The sequence below is a fragment of the Nestor notabilis genome, unplaced genomic scaffold (genome assembly GCF_000696875.1).
Source record: "Nestor notabilis isolate BGI_N333 unplaced genomic scaffold, ASM69687v1 scaffold2702, whole genome shotgun sequence".
In the NCBI taxonomy this organism is placed as follows: Eukaryota; Metazoa; Chordata; class Aves; order Psittaciformes; family Psittacidae; genus Nestor; species Nestor notabilis.
In genome coordinates, this window is record NW_009919470.1 from 42,163 (window position 1) to 64,742 (window position 22,580).

At 47.2% G+C, this 22,580-nt stretch overlaps 1 protein-coding gene across 1 annotated transcript; it reads left to right on the plus strand.

Annotated features, from left to right (window-relative positions):
- Nucleotides 1-11,134: 11,134 nt before the first annotated feature.
- Nucleotides 11,135-22,256, plus strand: F9 (coagulation factor IX; the record flags this gene model as incomplete). Its single annotated transcript, XM_010010231.1, has 7 exons — nucleotides 11,135-11,201; nucleotides 13,749-13,912; nucleotides 14,226-14,250; nucleotides 16,190-16,303; nucleotides 17,965-18,093; nucleotides 20,181-20,419; nucleotides 22,122-22,256. Coding segments are annotated over exons 1-7 (873 nt in total), but the record flags the coding sequence as incomplete, so codon positions are not given.
- Nucleotides 22,257-22,580: the final 324 nt, after the last annotated feature.

The following is a 22,580-nucleotide window of genomic DNA, read 5'->3' on the forward strand; positions in this document are numbered from 1 at the left end:
CAGCAGACAGGTATCATTTTGAGGACCATTAGTTAGGCAGTTTTAAACCCATCTAATACACACAACATTAATTTTCTCACTATTTACTCCAGACAAAGAGCTCTGTGATAGCGAATTATGCGTCTTGCAGAAGTCTGTGTATATTCTGTTGTATCAACCCAAGCTTTTTCATCTCACCCCAAACACACTGTATCAGACTCCTAAAGCAAGATAACATTTCCCTTAACCCATAGCGATAGGAACAAAGGAGATTTTTCCTCCCATAACTCACTGTTCATACCAACAGTCCATGAAATCTGTGATTCTCTGCATACATTCAAAACCCAGCTCGTTTAGTCACTTTTTCCCCCCCTTCACTCTGCCATCACTGTTTTATTTGCATTAGCTTGAAGCATAAACACCAAAGACTTAAAAACATCCCTATTCACAGCAGGTAAAGAAAAAAATAGAGAAAAAGACAGAGAATAAGACAGCAACAAAAAAAATAACTCTTTCATCATTTTTATTTCAAAGCACTGGCTGTTTTCTGCTATTAAATGTACCACAGAGGCTGCAGGGTAGAAGACTACGGAGATCTGCCACAACACCATTCTGTGAATGTAAAAGGAAGAAATGGCTGACAAATTATTCATACAGCTGAGCATCAGCAGAATGAGGATGCATCAGATTTGCAGGGTGGTTATAAACAATGGAGAGAAAGCAGGCTTACTTGTGGCTCTGCACAGGTTTCTTTGTCAGAAGGGCTTGGGTTAGCTTTAAGTTTCCTTTTATTAGAGAGGATTCCTCAACAGGGAGGCACCCTGAACATTAATCAGGGATGTCAGGTTCTGCAGAACATTTACATACCTTCGGGTCTGTGCAGAAATGCTGCAGAAAGACCCCCCCACGAAGAAGTCTTTGATCAGCCTCTAGTGCTGTTTCGACTCCTAGAGGTGAATCAGCAGCTCTCTGAGCTTTCGTTTCTACAGCAGAGGACCAAAGGCCTCAAAGACACGCAATCGGCTCCTCTGAAAAATCAGATGTAAAAGACTGAGGAGTTCTGGGGGTAGCTGCAAATTCAAAGAGATGTGTTCCCTTTTGCTTCTGTTTCATTTTGCAGATCACCCTCAGGGACTCAGAGCACTTCGACACCTGGAAGTGGGTCTTCCCACCCAAGAAGCTTTTCATGCAATGAGCCCAGGGCAGAAGCTTGGATAAACTCTGTGCTTTGTGGTCACAGATATAGTTCTGTCCCTTCCCAGTCCAGTGCCAGGTTATCTACTGTCCCATCCAGTTGCTTTTAATAGGTTTTGCTTTTAAGCTTCTTTTGACTTCTTCCTCTTCTGCCCTCCATCCCCACTGCTACTGGGCACTTCCCGAACTCTTCCCTTACTCTGAGAAGAGGAACCTGTCTCTAAATTCTAGCCCTGATTTTTTATGACTGCTTTATATGCTCTGCTATAACAACACTGTTCCTTTCCTCCTGCAGGGCACAAAATTCAGGTTAAAAAATGCCAATCAACAACAAAAAATCCCAGCAAGATTTTGTGTCAGTCTTGCAGAGTATCTCCAGCCTTCAAGCTACGTGTGCACTGGCAAGATGCAGATCTGCTCTTTTCTGTAGGCATGCATTTTGTAGTGTTTAAGAGGAAACCGGAGGGAAAAGCTGATATGGAAAACAAAGGTCTTCACCAAGCTCAGCTTGCTTAGGTCTCTACAGAGCCTGTGCTGGGGAAAAAGGCGTTACTAAGACTTAACTCTGAATAAATTACCTTCTGAAAGGCTTAAATTCCTTCTGCAGCTGAAAAGAAACCTTACCCAGGCAGGACTGCTGCTCAGTGGTGGTGGTTTAGCAGGAAGCTGCCTGCAGAAGGAATCCACAACCAGACCTTTCCATGTTGGAGCAGCCAGGGAGAGGTCTCATCCCAAGAGACAGGGCTGGGAGCATGGCACTGTATCTGCAGTTCTGACAATGCCTAACTGGGAGCAAGTCAAATCCCAGTTCTATGTGATACTTAAAGGTCCCCGAGGAGGGATGCGATGCATGAACATCAGGGATACAGCAAGCTTCCTGCAATGCATTTCTTTCCCAAATCACTTCTTTCACTTCTGGTATGTTTGAGTTTAGAGGCACACATTGCAATTTGTTTTAACTCTGATGAGCTTGTCACTGTTTAGAACAACAATGAAGACACAAATGGCATTTTGAATTTTCACTCGTCAGATTAGAGGCATTAATTAAAACTCATTTGGTTTCAGGCACGATAATTTGTTTCCTTCATTCTGCCATCAACAGTTTTGGTGCCACCGTATCCTTTGCAATGAAGCCCAATTGCAGCAGCACTTTCAGCTGAGGGCTCAGCTACCTTCTGGCACCAGAGAGGGGAAGCTGGGCCATCTAGAAGACAGGACAGAGGGGATGGCTTCACAGGCTGAACTAGCAGACTCAAGAGGGAGGGTTGAACCTATATTGTGCAAAGCAAGTTATGAGGCTCAGCTGAAGACAAGGTGCATTACCTAGCTTTATATTTGCTTATCTATGAAATTACACACTTCTGAGAAAGTCCTACCTCATTTAATAGGGAATATTTCCTTTTACCATGCTTTTTATTGCTCCACGTCCCAGAAATTTTCACTGACAATTCAATTGTACGGGGTAGCTTTAATGCGTGACAGGAACAGATTGTGCCCTGTACAGACCCTCCAAAAACACTGCTGGTCTTACCAGCCTGAAAGAAGAGTCAGGGAGCTGGATCAGGTCTCTAGAAGACCAGAGCTCTCTGGCCTGGCTCTGGCTCTCTTTCATTGCTCTGGCATGAGCACCTCTACTGGCTCCACTTCTTCTTCCTCTTCCCTGTGGGTTGTTGGTGAAGAGGTTTTATCTCCCTGTACTCTGGTACAGAAAACCACTGTGAAGCCCTTATTTCCACTGAACTCTGCATGCATTGATGGGGTGCACACACACACAAATGCAGGACTTTCCTGTAAGAATAACTACACTCCTAAGCGATTAAAACGACCTAGTGTGGTCCTTGCAGCGATGGTTAACCCAACAATGGTCCTTCCAGCAATGGTTAACCCATCAGCCTTTACAGGTGATAACTTTGCAGACATTTACCAATGAGACAGTTTTCTTTGGGAACTCACATTACAAATGAAGGTTTTCACCATTCCTCTCTTCCCAGGAGGTACCAGGCACCTCCCCAGGCAAAGCAATGTCAGCCCCGTGTGCACTCACTGTTCAGGGGCTCTTTTCCAGAAGACAATATGATGCAGATTAAATTGGAAATTGTACTTGATAATCACTATTTCCTTCACCACTGTTTATTATGGTGTCGAGAATTATTTTGAATATTTTAAGCTTTTCTACTTTTTTTTTAAAGAAAGAAGAAGAACAGGCAGGTCAATCCATGCAGGGAGAGATAAAGTTTCCTCACATTTCCCAAACCTCAAGTTATTATGGTCTGAGATTACAGGAGTTGTTTGCTACATAGCTAAAGCAAGGAAAAACAGAACTTAAAATAGGACAATAAGCACCCAAGGGCCCCATATAGAATCACAGACTGGTTTGGGTTGGAAAGGACCTTAAGATCATTCAGTTCCAACCCCCTGCCATGGGCAGGGACACCTCACACTAGACCATGTCACCCAAGGCTCTGTCCAACCTGGCCTTGAACACTGCCAGGGATGGGGCAGCCACAGCTTCTCTGGGCACCCTGTGCCAGCGCCTCAGCACCCTCACAGGGAAGAGCTTCTTCCTTAGATCTAACCTGAACTTCCCCTGTTTCAGTTTGAACCCATCACCCCTTGTCCTATCACTACAGTCCCTGATGAAGGTCCCATCTCCAGCATCCTTGTAGCCCCCTTCAGACCCTGAAAGCTGCTCTGAGGTCTCCTTGCAGCTTCTCCTCTCCGGGCTGAACAGCCCCAACTTTCTCAGCCTTAGGGAGCAACTTGGTGGATCTGCCTAGAGAAATCCACTACTGCTCCTATAAGGTCAAGCCATGAGAAAGAACCACAGAGGAGGTTTAAGGGTGGAAACAAAACCAACCCCCATTTCTAGCTGTGCTACATAGAAGATAAAAGTGCCAATCATTGTTCCAAACACTGCAGTCTGACTTGAAGGCCTCCTTTAGAAATGATATTTGCTCTTTGGTTTCAATCAATGGGTTGTTTTCCCCTTTAGAATGGGGCTGAGCCTTTAACATTGCTGCGGAGCAGAGATGCTGCTCGTAAATAAAGACTTGGAGCTTGAAGTGGAAGTCAGGATGTGCTGGGTGATACTTCACTTTCCTTAAACTGTTTGTTCACTATTAAAATTGAAAATCTTAATTTTATGGTGATTGCTCAAAGATGTTCATTCACTTCCCCACAAAACCCGGGAGCCAGGAAGGTAGTCCATAAATAACTGCCTTGGGAATAAACTTCTGGGAATTGGACATAGCCCAGATCTGATTTTCAAGCGCGTTGTACATTACCCACAGCCAGAGCATAGGTCAAGAATATTTACTAGCATTGAGCTTCATTCACCCCCAGCAGTAGTTTAAACCTGGAGCAGACAACAGAGTGTCCCAAGGTTCAGTTGTGTTTGTCTGCAGCCCTAAGGGGTTATTTAGTCCTGAGCTGACACAGCAGCATTGTCTCCTGGCCTCGCACTAGTGCAAATGTCCCCCCATGGCAGGGGGGTTGGAACTAGATGATCTTAAGGTTCTTTCCAACCCAAACCATTCTGTGATTCTATAATAACCAGAAGCCTCATCTGAATTTTCTATTATAGTAATACCAAAAAGATTGCTTGTGATTAAGGATGGTTTATGATTAATCTGAGTAGTACTATGATAGCCTTGGAGAGACAAAGAAGAGCAGAATTGCATGGGGGGAGATAAGGGAGAAAGGGAAAGGAAGGGATTGCATTATCACTCTCCTGAAAAGGAGACAGAGCTCCTCTTTAAAAGCAGCAGAGTAGTGGCTGTGTGGGATGACACGTGCTGGTTTAGATGCCTCTTTGTACCACAGTCATTTAGGTCCAACGCAGGCTAGAGGGTGATCAAGCAGCTCCTGGGGATGTTGACTCCAGTCACTTGTGCAAGGCACAAATAGACTCATTGGCTTTTATGGATCAGCGCCTGAACTCCCCTGAAGTCTCAACTCTATGTGTACATCTCTCTATTCATTTTTTCCAGGCTGATCCCTGTCTGCTGTGCCCACCATGGAGCTCTCCTCGGGAACACACAGTCCCTTCTCGCAGGCACCACAGCAAACTAACCAGAGAAAGAAGAAAGAAGTGGAGACCATTCAGAGGTGGAGACCTGGCTGAACTGCCAAGGGGAGGCTGGGTCCTCACTGGTTCATTGCACCACTACCATTTGGGTTGGTGATGATTGTCAAGTCCTGCTAGCTGCTTTGCTTACTAACCTGGTTTTATCCAAGGTCTAAGAGCCAGTGCTATCACAGACTCCCAGCCACAGAGTTTTGCAGCAAGGCAGTCCACTGAGAAAAGGCCAAACCCACAGCCCCATTACAGTCAATGATGTGGCACAATTTGGCCCTAAATCTACAAGAAGATCCAAGACAAGGTCAGTACTCAAACAACTTGAGCAAGATTAATTGTTTCCATCCTGCATTCCTTGCACTTAGCTGGAAAGCTCAAAACCTGGAAGAGAAACACTCAGGCCCATATTAATCAATAGGAGGAGCATCCATAGCATCTTCCTGTCAAATCAGGATTCATAGCTGGGAGCTGTGATGCTTTTCAGAAGGAACACACATCACAAACTCTTCATGTTCCCCTGAGTTTGACACAGCTTTCAAGATAAAAAGCTGATGTGAAGAAGCACCCATCAAAACCCCTTGGGAGATGCTTTTTGTGATTGCTGAGATAATCCTCTGCAATTTCAAATTAGGATCTAAGCCTGAGCTGTGGAACTCCTGCATTTTTTCAACGAGATGAACCTAATTTAGGAAGCGTGTGTTATATATTAGACATCGTGTCTTTAACTGGTTGCATTGCTACGCATGTGAGAGATTTCACTTGATTTATGAAGTTTACAGTATGCTTCAACTCGAACAGTTTACTCACAGTTAAACAACCCTCATTGCAAAGAGTGCTAGCTACAGCAAGATGGAGACTTTCCCTGAGGTAGGATAGGAATGCTGCTTTTTGAGATGACTTTGCACTAGTTTAAATGCAAAACACTCTGCGAAGTTGAAATTAACAACTTCAACTAAAAGTTCAACCAGTGCAAACTGCACAGAAGCACCATCTCATTCTGTACAATCACCTCGGGTTCCAGGCATCATTTTCCCCTTTGCATCCTACTGTCCATCCATCCTCTTACTGCCAAGGCTCCCAACATCTTCTGAACCAAGCATCAGCAGATGGAGCCATGGGTTTGCTGGAGGAGAAACACCTTTCAGAGATCTGTTTCAAAGCAACCTCCAGAACTCTCATTCACATCAGCCTGGGGCAGGCCAAGCCTCTGTCCCACACGTGTGCCTGGGCTATGACAGGGGTTGTGTCGTCTCTTGCCAAGACGCAGTGGCAAGCCAGCTTTTGAGCTTATATTTAATTTAGCTCTTGCTCTGTACAATGATGTTCGAGCTTGGTGATTTACCTGACCCATCGAAACCTGCAAGGGCTGTTGTCTCCTCTGAGCTTTGTTTCATTGCTTCCTCCAAAGGTTGAAGTGGAGATGGCAAAGCCTAAATTTAGAGCAGCTTCAGCAGCCCGGTGTATCTACCCATGTTTGCACTTTCTGCAATGATGATGACCAAACCAAATCCAGATTTCCTTTAAATCTGGCCTATTTTAAATCAAGAAAGATATTAAAGCTGCTCCTGTGAAACACGCTGCTCCATGAATTAGTAATTGTGTTTACCTTCTACATTGGGAATTTGTTGCTTGTGTTCCTGTTTCTTGCTGCCGTTCAACACGAGGAGCTTTTATTCGAATGAGACTATTTCAAAGCACTTTTACACTCGTGTAGAGTCAGGGACTTATTTACTTTCTGACAGTTATTTACTTCCTGTAAATATTTTGCAGCCACAGGATCTCCCAGATGAAAGCAGAGTTTGCTCCGTGCTCCTGCTCGGGAGTCTAATTAAAAACTGAGTAAAATGGGAGGGATGGAGCTGAAGTGCTGCCCGTGATGGATGTATCTGGAGGGAATTCAGCAAGGGGAAGGACAAGGATTGAAGCCTCTGCATAAGAGAAGAAGAAAAATGACCAACACAGGAACTGAAAGCCCTGAGGTGAACATAAGGGGAGTAGGGGAGAGGCTTTCAGAGCTCTATGAGCCAACACAGCTCCTGCACAAACTACGCTGCCCTCATTGAAGAGTTGGTTTCTATTTCACATCACCAAAGCCAACCACCTCCTTTGGCCTGAATACTCCTCCCACAGCACAAAAGCCATCAGCAGCATCTCCCTGTGCCTGCAATCCCATTAGCCCAGAGCCAAGGGGACAAGGCTTCTGCATCCCACCCATGGCACATCCTCACTTTGGGTAGGTCACTAACACCACTGACCTTCTCATACACCTCAGTATCTCCAGAGGCTGTGGGGCTTTTAACAGACCTGGTGCTTTCTTCTGTATGTTAATCATTACAACAGGATGATAGGCACTGCAAAGGACTCCATGGCTGTGCCGCCTCCAGATGTGAATAACTTCCCACAATCACTGCTCCAGAAAAAGCCAGGGACTTCAAAGTAATCAAATAAAGAAGGAAAAGAAAATAAAGATCAAGCATTACTTTCCCTGGCTTCTTTTTTTCCCCTTTCTCTTTCAGAAATAGCTTGTTTGCTGTGGGTTAAGGAATGATTATTTACCACACTGTCTAGAGGGCAAGGGCAATTGCAATTTGCTTAAGGTTTTGAGCGAGGATTTTTCGCTTAGAAGAACGCATTTGGAGACAAGGGAGATTATGAACAATCCTTTAACGAGATCCTTGAGCCATCAGGCTGTTTAACATCATTGATCAGTGCAGGCAGAGCACATTTTAAAGAGATCTCTCAGATGGAAATGGAAATAGCTTTCTTGTTCTGACTTCTCCTGAACCTCATTTCCCCTTGTAGCAGAAAGCTTCTCTGATCTGAAAGACAGGCAGACACCAACCCTGAGGTGGTGGTCCTGGAAACACACTGCCCTGCACCACTGCCACCTCCTTCTGCCTTTGACACAAACACATCCCCAGCAACCACGTGTGATGATTCTGCTCCAATAAGAATGGGATATTTCAACAAGAAAAAGCCCCAAACCTAACACCTCCCACCAAGACATCTCCTAACAGCTCATTGCCACAGAAAGCCTTCATAAATAGGAATGAACATGACTTGGGGGTGTATTTTCCAGTGCCTAAGAAGACTACAAGAAACCTGCAGAGGGGCCTGGGACAAGGGCCTGTAGGGACAGGACAAGGGCAATGGCTTGAACCTGCCAGAGGGGAGCTTGAGGTGAGCTCTGAGGCAGAAGCTCTTCCCTGTGAGGGTGCTGAGGCGCTGGCACAGGGTGCCCAGAGAAGCTGTGGCTGCCCCATCCCTGGCAGTGTTCGAGGCCAGGTTGGACACAGGGACTTGGAGCAACCTGCTCTAGTGGAAGGTGTCCCTGCCTGTGGTAGGGGGATGGAACTGGGTGAGCTTTGAGGTCCCTTCCAACCCAAACCAGGCTGAGATTCTATCATTCTATGATTTTGAATAGCCTTCTTTTGAGAACATAGAAGGCCAAGTCAAAATATACCCAAATCTGACTGATGTCACCCACCTAAAGGACTTTAATCTCCAAAGTGCCTATGGTGGGGAATCATGAATCTGGGGATTTTACTGGCAAAGAAACACCTCACTTTCAATTTAGTGCTCCAGAAGTTGATAGCAATAGTAGTAAACAATAGAAATCTTTTGTATTAACAGCCTTGTTTATTCTAATGATGCTGCTGTTTTCTGTGAAGATTAATTAGCAGTAATATTGCAAATACTATTCCAAGTGAAATATGCACCATAAACCCAAAATAATTTGACTGACCTATGTTCTGAAGTAAAATATTTATAGTAATGAGATTCTAATTATCCTTTGTTATGGCAGGCCATTCTCTACACTCCTCTTTATTGATAGGAGATGTATTGTTTCAGCATGTTAGCTCGATTTATTGTCTAACATTTGCATTTGCTCATACACAGAAAATGAGAGATGATCATTACCTTCGCTTTGCATCCAATTTACATCAACAGCACATTACCTCATCCTAACTCATTTATCTACCACAGAAATTTGATAACAAAAGCTCCTGTCAGTGATGAATAAAGAGCATTTCCAATGGAGCAAGAAGGAACAAGATGAATGATAGGTTCCAAGACCTTTTGTTTGCTCAAGAAAGGGAAAATAAAGGATTTTTTCCACCTAGGCAACAGGGATCTAACAAGGCTGTAACTCACATTCAGCATCTCCTATTTACCTGCAGCTGATGGGTCTTTCCTGCATACAAAAGTAACTTGTGCAACCATAAAAGTCTCTCCCATTTGCTTCACAAAAGAACATTTTTAATCTTTCGGACTGAGTGCACAGAATTTATGGTTCAGAAGCTCAAGTAAACACTTGAACAACTACCCAAGGGCTATTGCAGCCTCATAGCAACTAACAGCTCTCCAGCCTGTGAGACACAAGCACATCCAACACAGGACGTACTCTGCACCTTACCGGGTGGCATAGATCTGCTTGTGAGCACTCGGGGTGCCATGAAACACACTGCAGGGGTTCTCTTGCATTGACAACAGCTTGCTTTGCTGAGTGGAACCTGCCAGCTCCCCTCCACAAGCTCTCCTGCTGTAAGAAGCTGTCAGAGCCTGCTCTCCTCTTGCTGCTGCTCTTAAACTCTGTATTAGAGCTAAGCATACACCAAAAGCAACAGCATCAGCAGCACACTGTCAAATGGGGTTCTGCTTTAAAATGCCTCTGTCCAAGACATTTTGGTACAGCGCAATGATGGGTTTCAGCTCTGCCCTGTGCATAGGGAGAAGCAGAAACTAGGAAGCAGGTTCTGGGGACCAGGTTGTCGGCAGAAAGCCCCCAGAGTGGAATGAATGATTTTGGGCTACTTTTGCTACAACTGCTGAAGGAAGGAGGGGAGAGAGGGTGGGAGGTCTCTGACCTTTCAGAAATAAATGTTTCACTTATTTTTTTACAATATTCACATATTTACAATTTTACAAGATCCCCAAAGCAATTACTCACCATGAAACAGCTCTTCAGATTGCGGGAAAGTCAGAAGAGGAGAAGAAATGGGGTTTAAAAGTTGTAAGTAACTCACAATTAAATACCAATGGTTTCATACGAAACCCCACTCTTTCTGTTTGAAAATCTCCCTTTTTCCCATCTCATTTCCCCTATCTTCCCTCCTTTTCAGTCTGCTCTTTGGCCAGAGTGGGCCAGGAGCAGACTATAAACCTGCCCTAGACAAAGGCTGCCCTGCAGCCAGGAGCCAGCATTTTATCAGCACATCCCTACACCAGCCCAATGTCCAAGCCTTCAAGTGACAAGTTCCTTCCTGTGGCCTCAAACTCCATGTGTTTCCAGCAAACCCAGATAAAGGACCATCATTCTCACCTTTCCTCATCCTGATTTTTAATTAGATGACCCACTTATTAGGTGACCCACCCAACACAAGAGATTGTGTTTGCTGACACAGCCCTGCTCCAAGAGTGCCTGTTCTCCCAGAGGAAACATCATCTATGGGGTAATCTTCCAGGGAATTTTGCCTGCTCTTTTGGACAAAACATGGACCATGCTGAAGCCTTTAAAACCACTACTGTGGACTTTCATACGGCCAGCAACAGCACCTGGATAAGAATGGGAATTCCAGTGCTTTAAAGAGGTTCACTGAAGCTGAACTGATTTATTCTTGTGCCACGCTCAGCTCCCGAACATGACAGCAATATCCTACAGGACAGAAGATGAGCCCAAGGACTGCAACTATCTTGTAGATGGACATGCCCCCTCCACTAACACCCATGCTGCCATTTCAAGCTCCAGCGAGGGCACATCTGGCGACCTTCAATGAAAGGGTTACCCAGAGTCAATAAACAACCACTTGCACTTTGGAACTATTGACCGAGCTCCACCACCCGCACAATCTGTTAGCGAGTGGTTTGGGCAGTGGGAAGAAGATGGCAAATATCCCCCTTGTACTCTTCATCTGGCTTCTGGGAGCTTGTCTTGGTGCCGACAGTACAGGTGGGTGCCTTTAAAACCTGTTGAGTCCTTCACTCGGGGGTGCAGGAGTTACTGGCACAGTTTGTCACTGGATGGTGGGACTGCTTGTGCAGTCTCATACGAGGTGAGAGCTTGGAGGGACTGCTGTGTTCCATAGCTCCTTTCTTGAAAGCTCTGGTTCTTTTCTTGGGGCTGAAAGAATAGTTTTTACTCTGATCCTATGCAGAAAGTGTCACAGGGATTCATTTCTAAGACTAGGATTTTTCTTGCATTGTTTTGCAGCTTTTAAGCTGGATTCAGCCATTTTAGAGTGCACGCAGCCACACATTAAAGGTTCAAAAGGGGAGAGCGTTGCTGGTGGAGTAACATCCACATCTCTGTGTGTGCCATCACTTTGTCCTGGAGCACAAACGAGTGCTCGCATCCAGAAAACAGCCACTGGTTTTGCCACTGCAAGACCTGTTTAAAGCCAAACCCAGCGTGAATTTAACAAAGGCCCTGAGCTGCAGCCAAAACTGTAGACAAGGTAGAGTGGTTGATGGATGTGGGCAATCATACGTAGTAATACAGGCTGTTGCTTGATTTATCTGTAGCAGCAGCGTTTCCAGCAGAGGCTGGTTCACATCCAGGATGAGTAGTTGCTCAATGCAAGGCCTTTCTTCTTCCATCAAAACATGGCAAGTAACAGGTTAAAAAAGGGGCCTTTCCCCAAAATGTTGGCTTAGCAATGATGAGTGAGCAGAGCATCATATTGGTACCATCTGGTGCCAATTGGTAGTATTTGCTATGTACCTCCTAGAAAATACTATACTCAGCCATCTGGACAGGTCTGTCCCACAGCCCAGAGCCCCACCACACTGTCTCAGATACTGGTTCAGAAGTTGTTATGTCATGTGTGAGTATACTCCTGGTGTGAGGCGGGCTTCCAGGCAGGGTGAGTACAATGGCTGTGACCCCATGGGGCCTGCAACCTCCAGTTCAAACCCAGTTCTGCTTGTAAAGCAGCGTGTGGGATCAGCAAGCAATGGAGAAAGCTGAAAGGGATGTCAGGGAGGTAAAGCTGCTCTCATTGAAACGAGTTGTCTCCATTAAATGGGTTAATTGCAGCAGGTGCCTGGCACATCCCACTGGGAAGAGATGCGGGAGTGGGTCTAACGCAGCTCCTCAGTTCACACAGGGGAATGTGTGGCTGCACTGAGCCATTTCTGGCCAGCCTGGAGGCTGCAGCCCAGGCCATGGGGAGAAGGGCACAGGTCTCCTCCAGTGAGGCTGTTCCCCCACCAATGCAAAAACTATTAGTTCAGTCTCTTGCAGAAAGATCTTGAGGTGATGGTTACAACATCAGGGCAAGGTGTAAATCAGAGCAACCTGCCTGGGGGTCACGAGAGCTCAACAAAACCATCCTATGTGGGCTCAGAGAGGCTGGGATCTGCTCTGGATCAGGAGCAGAAGTTGGCCATGAGAGAGAATGAGCTCTGGCACATGCCCCGCACAGTTCATGCTCTCCTCAACCCTGAGAGAGACCAGGCTCACTCACAGGTACCTGAACCCCTTCCAGCACAGAGCCCCCAGAGAAGGCTCCGTGTCCTGTGTGGCCACCAGCAGCTCCAAGACTTGCTGCTCTACCGTGCCATCTGGTGACAGAAAGGGACACGGCTGCGAGCGCTAAGGGAGGTGGAGAGAGCCAGGAGGGGCTGAGGAGGCAAAGCAAGAAGCTCCTCTGGGTGAAGGATGTCTATTTGAGAGCGGTGGGATGCGGGAAGAGCGCTCAGCAGAGGTGAAGGGCTCCAAGAGGCGGGTCAGGAACAACCCAGAGGAGATGTTGACCCTGCCGATGGGATGCGTGGCCCTGCCTGGAGTATAGCACCGTGATGGGACTGCATGTCCTTGTGCTCTTCATCAGGCAGCCACCATGGGAAGGCTGCTGGTCACCGTGGACATCCCGTCTAGACTGGGGTCCCTGTTGGTGGTTTCTGCCCAGCAGGTTGAGGGTGGATGCACACCATCCTATTGACATAACGTGGGCCAGGGGGTGAGGAGGGTTCCTTTCCTGCTATCAGGAAACAGTGGTACCCAGGCACGTGAGGAGCACAGAGAGAAGCAAATGACCTTGGCTTCCAAATGGCCTTTTACAGCTGAAACAGGTAGAGACAAAGCAGGACAATTTCTGTGTCCAAACAAGACCTTACTAAACAGCAGCGTGAAGGAGCCGATCATTTTACCACCCCGAACAGATTATTCCACTCTGTGCACCTATGACAGGAGATACACTATATTTAGGGTATATAAGCATCAAACTTCAGCACTCCTGATCACACCTTTACCATCAGCCATTTCTGTCCATCGGCTGCTTTGACTCCTGGTTCTGCAGATTTGACCCTGAAGTTAGACACCAAAGAAACCTCACGTAGATGGGAACACCCCTGAAACGTCCCCAGCCCTGGGGCAATGGAGGGGTGAACACATGGAAAAGGGTTTGCTTTCGAGGGGAGCAGAGCCCTGACAGCCCATCCCCGCTGCATCACACCGTGCGCTCCTCTCTAGCCCTTGTTTCTTTTCAAATCACAGTTTTCATTGAGAACAAAGAGGCAAACTCGGTTCTGCAGAGGCAAAGGCGAGCCAATTCGAACAGGCTGGAAGAAGTTATCCCTGGGAACCTCGAGAGAGAATGCATAGAAGAAAAATGCAGCTTTGAGGAAGCTCGGGAAGTGTTTGAAAACACAGAGAAAACTGTGAGTATCGCTGCTTCAAAACAGCAACACCCTGCTCCCCCCAGCCCGCACCTCTGTGAGCCTTCCAGGTGAGGGGGAAGGACTGAACAGCAAGGGAAAAACCTGCCAGGGCCAAGTGTAGCATCTACTGTGGCTTATTCTCACTTGTGATCCATCAGTTGGGCTGAGAACTGCTCTAGAGGGATGTTGGTCGCCACTGGGATTGTGGAGGTGGTTGTTCTCCTGCAAGTCCTTTGCTTCAGGGTCATCCTTTTACTACTTCAGTGCCCAGGAATTAGAAATCAAAGGAAACTTTTCTGCTTTTCCCTTTCAGATGGAGTTTTGGAAAACATACATTGGTAAGAAAACGTACATCCCTTTCTCCCTGTTCAAGTGCATAATATTCATCTCTTGGTGCATAAGTAGATGTTTATTGAAACAAATATATTCCAGCATTCAGGAACTGTGTAATCGCAGAGCTAGAGTCATGCACCCTAAATCCTGCAGCCAGCCTGGGCCCATCCCATTTGTATACAGTCCAAATGCTTAATATTTTCTTTGTTCAAACAGGGTTTTTAGAACAAACTTCACAGAATAAAACCAGTTCACACAGAGCACTGGATCTGTTGAGCCTGGGTCAATGCTCTGGGCTTCTAGTTTCAGCCCTGCTACAGAGTAAAAGAGGAGAGCAATAATGAAGAGCCCTTCAGCAAACAGCAAATGCTGTTGTCAAACAGAGCTCTCCAGATAAGGCACAGCCTCGTGCAAGCACAGTGTGAATCCCTAGAAATGCCATATGAAAGTGGAGCCTCAACACGATCATAGCAAGCAGCTGTTTGCAATTCACACCAGTGCTCCCAAACCCTTGCTTCTCCATCATTTTCCTTCCTCCATCTACGTTTTCCTTTCAGCCTCCATCCCCTATGACTCCTCAGTCCTTTACCACAAAGATTTCAATGCCCACTAAAACATCTGAAACTAATTCTAAGGACATTTCAATAAATGAACTGCTCTGTAGATTGGCGAAGCGCCCAGAACATCTCACTAAAAAGCCTTAAATAATTCAGATTATTCAGTCCAGACTATACCATAAAGAAGTTACATTTGCGTTGTAGGAACGTCCTCTGAAAAAACAGCTAAAATGAAGCTAAACTGCATTTCCCTGCTCCCTGTAACCAATTAGCTCTTCAGATGTAATGAATGCCACATATTCCCCTATCACTCAGGTTCACTGTTCAGCTCACAAGCTGCTCTTCCCAACATGGGCAGCCTATGGGAGCTCACCCCGTGCACAGCTCCAAGCGGTACCAAGCCCTGATTGCCCCCACCAGGCAGCAACAGCAGCCACGATCCACACTGTATGAGCAAGCTCCATCACCGTGCCCTAGACAAGCACTGAGCAACCTGCTCTAGTGGAAGGGGTCCCTGCCCGTGGCAGGGGTTGGAACTGGATGAGCTTTAAGGTCTCTTCCAAACCAGCCTGGGATTCTGTGATTTTATGCCTGTTTGCAACCTACTTTCTGCATTCCAGCCCATTGAAAGCACCATTAACAGCTACGTTTACTGGTGGGCCACAAATGCATCAAGACATTCACTTTCCTCCTTGTCCTCCTACAACCACTTCAAAGCACGCTTCCCTGTAATTTAACATTGCTGACTTACTCTTCCAAAGTGTTAGATCACCAGCTTTGCAGTACTGGGTATTCTTGTTAAAGCCTCAGCTTCTCGGCTGTAGGCAACTGTGAAGAGGAAAGCCGTGATACGTAAAGAGAAATCGAGACCAGTTAATAGTAGTGTAATCTTAGAAAGAGAGATGACTGAGAGTCTCAATCCTCATACACAGAGAAGGCTCCAAACCCAAGTGGACAGGCCCAAACCTTCACATAACAAGGACGGTAGTGTTAAAATAACTCAGATTAGTAAGTCCTAACCAAGCAAACCTTCTAACTTTGTCTAACTTCGCCAGGACATGAGGTCCTGTTGAGATGTTGCATGAGGGAGAATGAAGAGTGCTGCTGAAACGAGCAGAATTCACCCACACGGGACAGGGTACATAGTTCAGACCATGGGTAAAGCACTGGTGATGATGTTACCCCAGCGCTGATGTTGTCTGTTGTACACTTGGGTGCGGGATCTGACTTCTCCATTAGCAAGAAGGAAGGTGTGCAATCCCTACCTGTCTTTAACAGGAGGCTTGCACAGAGCAAGGCTCCAGGGCTTGGTCATCACCAGCCACGGTGATGACCGTGTTTGTTAATGGATGCTCATGTTTGTTAATCCTCTTGTCTTCTCTCCAAGATGGAGATCAGTGCGACCCCAACCCATGCAAAAATGGAGCTGTTTGCAAGGATGCAGTAAGTTCCTATGTGTGCTGGTGTCCAGCTGGGTATGAAGGCAGAAACTGTGAGATAGGTACGTACCAGGGGCTCGTCCTGTGGCTGTTCTGCCCCACTTGAAATCCCACCAGATCAAAGCGGACATAGAGTTTCATCCTACTACAGGGCTGTTTCAGACACATTCACCCTGCTGGACGGCACTGCACGAATGTGCCAATTCGGCCTGTTGGCGATGGAATTAGGGGTGAACATGCTTGGGGATCCAGGAGTCTGTCCTCTCCTGCCCTTGGTGAAGCCCCCACTGAGCACCGAGATGCCTGCTCTTACACAGGGGTCAAGAGAGACTCAGGCTCAAGGTCTTCTGTTCAGCACGCTGTGGGCTGCCAGCACAAATGTTGACACAGAGACCTTCCTTTATCTCCCCAGCACAAGCCCTTCTGGGGCTGCTCGTCAATCAGGGATGACGTGCTCACCTGCTGGAAGCAGCAGCTTTCCACTAACCCCATCCTCTCCCTCCTTCTCTTCCTCCCTCCCGCCAGGCTGGGCAGCAGGGCAGGATTACTGCAACCTCCTCTCAACAGCACTCAGCTCAATTCCTAATTATAATTATCACCAGCAACCTTGATTCCGAAGGCAAACAAAAGGCAAATATTTTTCCTGATGGGTTGAGGAGTTTATGAAACCCAAAGAGCTGATAATTTAAGCAAGAGGGATATTCAGCTCTTATATTTGTAATATAATCAGGGCTGTGTGACTCGCATAATGTGCTAGACTCGCTGCACTCATAAAAGATTCTCTTTCTAGTTGTGCTGCTGCTCTGGCAAGAGAGGAGCGTACGTTGAAAAGAGCATTTCAAAGCTGCATCGAATTTAAATAGTCTTATTGCAGAGTTCTGGTGGAAGCGAGACAGGGACAAAAATAGAGCTAGAAGTGAGGCGTGAAGAGGAGCGCTGTAAAAATAGTAAATGATGGCATGAAAATGGCTACGGGAAGGGAGGTGTCCTTGAGGAAGTAGGAGTGGAGTTGATCTGCTGCGAAGCGATTAGAAAACTCACTGAGAATTGGAAGGGTGGCTGTGGATTAGTGGTTTCCCACCTGCGAGGGATGGGGATCCCACCACAGAGCACGAGTGGCGTGGGAAAAGACACAGGCGAGTCACCGGAGTCTCGCTGTGCCTCAGGTTGGGACCCGTTTCATCAAACATCCTTCTGAAATGGGTCTTCCACGTCAGGCTGCAGTGATTGACTGGGGTGTCAGGAAGAACATATGGCTTTGCTTGAGGTTTTAAATACAGAGCCCGGCGATAATCCCAGGACAAAGCCCTTCGTGGGGTCAGGGTTTGCTCCCATTCGACACACGATGTTCTCCGCTGGCATCCTGCTTTACCGTAAGCACGGGGGGAGGAAAGCAGCACCACGGTGGGGAAATCACGTGGCTCCTGACCAAATATTTGCAGGAGGCCTTTATGGTCAGGCTGCCAAACCTCAGGCAGCAGCAGGAGGCTGCTGTGGGACCGGTCTCAGGGCCATTCCTCAACCTCCCATCTCAAAGAGGTGCCCGTCATGACCAAGGATGCGATTTAGATGGAGGACACTCCTTGCAAACAAGCATCCACTCTCCATAGCCTGGCACAATCAGAGTGGGTTATAGGCTGAAAGCAAAGGCCCAAGTCCCAGCAAATCTCTGACCAGTTGTGTTTCAAGAGAGCTTGCTGAGTTTTGTTTCCATTTCTTTCAGACTTCACTTGTGCTATTAAAAACGGAGGCTGCAAGCACTTCTGCAGGCATGACCCACCACAGAAAGTTGTGTGTTCCTGTGCTGCTGGCTACAGACTTCATGAAGATGGAAAGTCCTGTGTACCTACAGGTTAATTTTAAAGGGTTTTCAAGAGATGTGGGAGAAAGTTTCCACAGTCTTGTCCTGGATTTAGATACATGAATCTCATAGAGATGCAATGTCCTGGAAACCAGCCTTGTTTTCCTGCTTAGCCACTCTAAAGAACCTGACCCTGCACTTTCCCAAAGGCAGATGTGAGGTCAGGCTTGAAGGATGCAATTTAAACACCCTTTTTTAGCCTAGAACTGGGTGGAGAAAGAGGGTAGTTGTCCAGGAATTTGTTCACAAAGCAAATGCTCCTTTCAGATGGCTGCTCACACAAGTCCCTCTCCCACTTACATCTTATATTCCTAGATATGGATCAGTAGTTTTCTGGAGGCAGAAATGAGTTGTTCAGCTACAGCAGCCTATACGCTGGTATCCATCCATCCACCCATCCATCCATCGCTCACTCTCATGTTCTTCCAACAGGAGCTACTATCCATTTACTGATCCTTCATCAAGGATGCTCTGGGCTTTTTCAGAACAAAAGTCAATCTTTCTTACTGTAAATCCTGGAAGTTCATTTCATGGCTGATCATCATGCAGTGTGTTATAATTGGGTGGAAAAAAGTGAAGCTTTATGGTGGTGCTGCTCTCCCAGCAGTGTGTATCTGACACAAAGACCCTCAACAGCAACTAGACTCTGGTTTAGTTGTGGTATTGAGTGGGGTGGAAGGGAAATGCATTGCTTGAGGTTGCAACTGCATAAAGGGCTAAACAATAGCTGGTTCTTGTTATATTCCCCAGCCTTACCCCACTCCTAGGCTGTTACAACATCTCTAACTACACCAACACGTGCAATCCCACCCCACCACAACACAAGAAGTTAATTGGGCATGAAAATCTCAGCAGCACACCCAACAGAGGAAAAGGAGATTGAGTAGAGAAATATTTTGTCACCTAAGGTCAGTTTAACATTTGATGCTATTTGTTTTCTAACACCCAAGTGTAATAATAGATTTGCAAACATAAGCAAGCATATGGCACTCACACAGGTGAGTTAGGTTCTGAAGGTCTGGCAGCTACACAAGCACATAGAGCTCCTAAAGCATTGACTTTCAGCAGTCAGTGTAGGAAGTATCTTAGGCTGAGAGTCCTTCTGTTAATGGACATCATTACAGTGTTGCCCAACATACTGTATCGCTTTCACTGGACCAGAAAGTTTTACTGTTAGCAATAAGATCATCTTTCAGGTTGGGTAATTGCCCTCCCTGCAAAAGCTTAGCTTTGGTTGGCTCCAAATCCTTCATTTCCCAGCCTAAACCACACAGGTAGCACTTTCCATCACTCAACACTTATTGAAGCCCTATTCCTAAAGCAAACTGTTTAAAAGAAGTCTGAAATCTCAGCAGGCCACACTTACATCTGATTTTACACTAATGTTTGTTTGCACAGTGCTGTCGAAAGCTTTGCAGATGAAAGACAATGCCTGATGCTATTTACTATTTTGACTGCCACTATCAGCAGGAACTCAGCACACGCTGCGTAGGAGAGAAATGGGAAGAGCTCGTCTGAAATGAACCTACAGATGAGATCTTCATTAACAGAGAAAAGCTACAGCTCTAGAAAGAGTTTATTAATGTTTTCCTCACCTTGGTGCCAAGTGGGATTATCTGTACAATTGGCAGATAGGAGTATTTCCTGCCCTCTCCCAGCTGCACGTTCATTGTACTGGAGTTTCTGGCTGTAGAAATGTCAGCCAAGCACTCGGCTGCCTACCCCAACAAGCATCCCTGGTATGCACCTCGGCATCCCATGAGATAAGGGCACAGCTGCACTGCCCCATCAGACAGGAGCTCTCTCACAAGCTTTCTCCTTCCTCAGAGCTGTTCAGATGTCATTTCTAAAGGCCAGGAACACTTCAGGTTTTGCTAGTCTCACATGTAACCTGCACTGCGGCTCAAAGGCACAGGCATCTGTTTGCAGGGAGAGCACATGGTCAGCCCGCAGCCTGTGTCAGCCCCAGAAGAGGATGCTGAGGCGAGGCAGCATTTCCCTCCTCACCTACTCCTCTGATTGCTGTAATCCTCACTGTGACACACAGCCAGTCCTAACTATGCCTGTTTCTCTCCCAGTGCCATATCCCTGTGGGAAGATCACGGCTCCCGAAGCAAAGAGCAAGCTCACCCGAGCCATAAACACCTTTGAGCACTGGAACATCACCGCCGATGAGCACGATGATGCTCCTGACGAGGGGCTCGACAACACCACAGAAACCAGCACTGCCGCCACCACGAAAATCACACCCATAGTCAAAACAGGCACCCGGGTTGTTGGTGGGTCTGACAGCATGAGAGGAGAGGTGCCCTGGCAGGTACTGCCTATTTCTGCAGCTCCCCTGCAACCCCAGCAATCCCTGTGTAGTCACTCCCTTCCGAAAGCAACCTCATCTAACTTCTACATACCCCAAACCTGTCTCTGAGGTTAGTGTATCAACAGATCTCAAGCCTAACAGGAACACAGCTTCTTTCTGCATACAGCTTTATGCCACAGCAACAAGTTACCTGCCTGGGGGACTACCTGGCAAAAAAGCTGGAGGTCAGAGCCACAGCAGCCTGATCTGGCTGGGCACAAAGGATGCAGTTTTGAGCTATAGCAACAGATTGCTCAGCAGTCCATGAATTTACCAAGATTAAGCTGGAGGGGAGGGGAGCTTTGCAAGGAACAACGCAGCTCATTTTTTGGCTCCATCAGTTTCAGCAGCTCCATGATCATTTATACCAACACAGGACCGGCCCTTGTATGACACCTCCCAAGCCCAGCTGCTCTTTCTTTATCCAGTCTGGGACATCCTCGTTATTTCTACCTCACTAGAAGTGCCTTCACAGCAAGGGGAGGGCTGCAAAGAAACCTTCAGCCCTCCGCTCTGCAAAGGCTTTTAAATTGCCATCAAAAGGAAAGGTAGCTCCTAGCTTGGATCTTTCCCAAAGTCACCTACTGCCCTTCCATTCTACTCTGGCATATGTGAACACAGAAATCTCAGTGGCTGAGAATGCAAAGTAATGAGTTCAGATGAGGGTTTGGGAATGGCAAATCTCTTTCCATTGCAAGCTCTGGCACAGGCCGACACTGGTGACGTCAATGGGAAGTTGCCCATGCAGGGATGTAAATGCCCATTCACACAGCTCAGCCAATCCTTCTGTGTCTGCTCCATGGGAAGGTCAGGAGCAGGCATCTGCCCTCCGTGTCAGAGCTAAAAAAGCCAGTAGCGTGCTGGGGGCAATGCACAGCCACCAGCTGCAGTAGGTTTGTTGTGGGGTGATGTTTTGTGTCTGAAGGGGAAGGGCTCTGCCCTATAACCATGCAGAGCTTCTGGTGTGGGACAATCCACAGGTGATGCTGGCACCCACCACGCAGTCACAGAGGAGGACCAGAAAGCTAAATATGAGAAACCAGTACCCTTAAAGAAAGCAAATTCACACACTATAACCCACCAAGTGTGGGTAGTTGGTTGTGCTCGTGGAGACCTTCACCCCACCAGGCTCCTTATGAGAAAAGCCTTGGTTGCCCTTTTGCCAGGTGACAAAGGGAGATGCTCAGCCTTCGGGGACGCATGGGAAGTATGAGGTGGATAGACAGTGATGAGCCACATCACGTGAAAGGAATGAGATGATGGGATTATAAAGAAATCCTTCTCTTAAATACAGTCCACCAGGTCAGCTGATTGATTGAATTAGTTTTAGCAAAAGGGATGTCCTGGCTTGTGCCTTAGTAGGGACATGCTGAGGTGTTTGTATTTCACATGCTCCGAGTTCTGTGCTGAGGTTTACACCCTCCCAGCCTAGCAATAAAATGCAGTGGGGCACTAACGTGTGTGGGGCAGCATTGGCCACCCTCTGAGACAGCACACAGCAAGGGGGGGCAGGGACCCCCCAGTAAGCAGCGTCTCTGTCAGCACTGGGTCTGTACAACCTACCCACAGCCTGTCCTAGAGCCAGACAAAACCCCCGCTCCCCACTCTTCTTCCCCATGGACTTACACGAACCCAGGGGTGTGATTTCCCTCTGCTCCCCCAGGTTTACCTGGTGAACAGCGAAGGTGTGGGCTTCTGCGGTGGATCCATCATCAACGAGAAATGGGTGGTGACAGCAGCACATTGCCTGCAGCCAGGGGACAACGTCACTGCCGTGGCAGGTGAGCACCCAGCACAGGCGAGGGAGGGGGCACTGGCACTGGCACAAGGCCCTACACAGAACCCTTGTGGAAGGCCAAGGATTTCACTTAAGGTGCTGCTCCAGAAGCACTCCCCTCCCATGTCCTCCTTTGCCTCCCCTCTCCCCTCCCTGAAGCACATTCTCAGGTCCCCAGCAATAGTAAACAGCCACAGCATAGGAAAAGCCTTCTGACAGTGTCCCCCCACATCAGCCTCGCGTCCCCACTGCAGAAGCACAGCCTGGGAGGCAGCTAACGTTCACAGTGTGCTGCAAACCCCGCTCCCAGAGCAGCCGCATCACCCCAGCACAGGAAGCCGCCTC